A 2,397-nucleotide genomic window follows, 5' to 3' on the forward strand; every position below is an offset into this window, starting at 1 on the left:
TAGAAAACACACACTTAACTTCTCTATCTACTGGAACCACCCATATGACACCTATATATAGGAGTCAGGAACCACTCATATGGACATGTCCATATGAGCGAACCTACCAGTTGACATATGGGCGGTCCACTTAAATGTCACAAAAGCGGTCCGACTCATTTACCCTATAAGCGGCCCTAAAATTGATACACGAATCACGTATTTACAACTTTCTCTTTCTACTTTCTCTCTCTAGAAAGTCTTCTCCCCAACTTCTCTCTAAAACTCTAAACACATATACAATACGAACAACCCTGTCCTAAGACTCGAACTAAGATGTAGTCGACAGACAACTGCACCAACAGAAATGAAGCTGAAATGAAAGAGGCAGCGTATGCTGAAGAACTGAAAATTCTTGAAGACTTCAAAAACACCAAGAATGAATGGTATGTGAAAGAAACAGGGAGAAGACGCAGAAAGGCCACTCCTATTGTTCAAAAAGTTGAGGGATCTTCTTCACAACCAAAGAAGAAGCAAAATAAAGTTGCAAAAATGTTATTGGTTGATGAACCTGAAGAAGATGAAACAGTGGTAGCTGCGGAAGAAGATCCGTTTAATGTTGAAGAACATTTGATGTTCGATACTGAAGTCTTAGAGACAGGGCCAACTGTGGAAGTTGAAGTTGAGCATGTTGTGACTGTTGAAGCTCAGAAAGGGAAAGATAAAGTTGTTGATGACATTGAGGGAGATGATGTTGATAAAGACACAACGAGTTCCTCAAGTTCTTCAGATGAAGAAATAGTAGATGAAACCGAACATCGAAAAAGAATCCAAGAAGAGATAGAAAAAGAGAAACAACTGAGGAAAAGAAAGAGACAGGAAAAGGACGATGATGATGTTTATGTTCCTTCTCCAGAACATGTCTCCGAATCACAATATCCTCCAGGTGGTAGAAAGAAAGCTGGAGCTCGAAAGAAAGTAGTTTCTCCAAAGATTCGAAAAGTCACACCAAAGATATCAAAGCCGAAGATTGTGCTAAAGAAGAAGACAACCAAAGAAACCAAGAAGCCACAAACACCACCACATGAACCAACACCACCACAATCACCAATCCAATCACCACCCCGACAACCTACACCACCACAACAATCTTCACCACCGAAACAACCAACACCACCAAGACAACCATCACCTATACATCATTCACCACCACCACAACAAACCCTTTACACATCACAAGAAATTTTCCAAACACCTCCACTCACCAAGGTCAACTAACACCTGGTTCTGCGGGGTTCCGAAACTTTCCTAATGTTCCTTCAAATTTGAATATGAGCCTTGATGATGTAGGAGATTTTGATTTCGCAAATACCTCACAAGTAAAGAATGTTGAAAAGAAGGTTGATGAAGTGATTGCTGAGAACAAGAAGTTAGCCGTTGAAAACAAGAAAGTTATAGATCGTGAAAGAATTCTAGAAATGCGTGTGAAGAGGTTGGAGAATGATAACAAAGAGTTGGTGAAAAAGATTGATTCTGATCAGTCAGAGATAGACATCTTGAAGGTGAGAGTTGCTGAGCTTGAGGAAGAAAAGGCTCGACATGATGAACAAAATGAATACTTCAAGTAGAAGAACAAAGAGCTTGAAGCAGCTAAAGCGTTCAGAGATCACGAGTTCTATATGCTGAATAAAGTTGTTGAAAGCATGCTTGGAACGTCTGTAGAGCAAAAGTTTGAAGAGCTGCAAGTTGAACAGCTCAGAGCGCAACGTCAAGCCGAGATAGATGAGCAAATGAAAGAAAAGGGTAAAGGAGTTGAAGGAAGCTCTACAGTGACAAAAAGATCGATTGTTCCTTCTATGGTTGTTGAAAATCCCGAGCCAATCTCTGATGTTTCTGGTCTTTTTGAGGATTATACTCCTATGGATGAGTTGATTGGAGATAGTGATGAAGATGATGATGAGGAGGATGAAGAGGAAGATGACAAAGATGAGAAAGATGAGAAAGTATATTCTGCGAGCAGTCATGGTTCTTGTAAAGACGATGATGACGATGATGCTCAGGGTGGTACAGGGTTGAAAGTTACAGAGGCTTCCACTGAACAAAGTGTTGATAATTTGATGAACGATTCGGTGAATGAAGAATCAGGGGGAGCTGATAGACAGGGGGAGTCAGGTGATGTACAGAATGTTCAATAAGCTGAGAAATTGATTCTGAGATTGGATACTTATCGTGAAGAAGGAGAGCATTTCCATACTTACACGTTGGAAGCAATTAAGGAAATGACTCGCATGGTGAATCCTGACTTTAAGTTCGATTTTGAAGAAGAAATGAACGTCGAGTTTGAAGAAGAGTTGAATGCCTTTGACATAAATCAGCAGTCTGAGTATGAGTATCGATATGTTGAAGAGGCTGACTTGT

At 40.3% G+C, this 2,397-nt stretch overlaps 2 protein-coding genes across 2 annotated transcripts; both read left to right on the top strand.

Annotated features, from left to right (window-relative positions):
• The first annotated feature begins 357 nt into the window (after nt 1-357).
• Nucleotides 358-1,607, top strand: LOC110900940 (serrate RNA effector molecule homolog). Its single transcript, XM_022147797.1, has 2 exons — nt 358-925; nt 1,330-1,607. Exons 1-2 carry the CDS (start codon nt 358-360, stop codon nt 1,605-1,607), a joined length of 846 nt encoding a protein of 281 aa, XP_022003489.1.
• Nucleotides 1,608-1,658: 51 nt separating this feature from the next.
• LOC110900939 (prothymosin alpha-A-like) lies at nt 1,659-2,174 on the top strand. Its single transcript, XM_022147796.1, has one exon. It carries the CDS (start codon nt 1,659-1,661, stop codon nt 2,172-2,174), a length of 516 nt encoding a protein of 171 aa, XP_022003488.1.
• Nucleotides 2,175-2,397: the final 223 nt, after the last annotated feature.

The sequence above is a fragment of the Helianthus annuus genome, chromosome 13 (assembly GCF_002127325.2).
Source record: "Helianthus annuus cultivar XRQ/B chromosome 13, HanXRQr2.0-SUNRISE, whole genome shotgun sequence".
Classification (NCBI taxonomy): domain Eukaryota; kingdom Viridiplantae; phylum Streptophyta; class Magnoliopsida; order Asterales; family Asteraceae; genus Helianthus; species Helianthus annuus.

Excerpts from the sequence above, each read along its gene's own strand:
- LOC110900940 (XM_022147797.1), top strand. The coding sequence starts at position 358 with ATGAAAGAGGCAGCGTATGCTGAAGAACTGAAAATTCTTGAAGACTTC. Across the intron at positions 926-1,329 it reads CGAATCACAATATCCTCCAG|GAGATTTTGATTTCGCAAAT; the intron begins GTGGTAGAAAGA and ends TTGATGATGTAG.
- LOC110900939 (XM_022147796.1), top strand. The coding sequence starts at position 1,659 with ATGCTGAATAAAGTTGTTGAAAGCATGCTTGGAACGTCTGTAGAGCAA.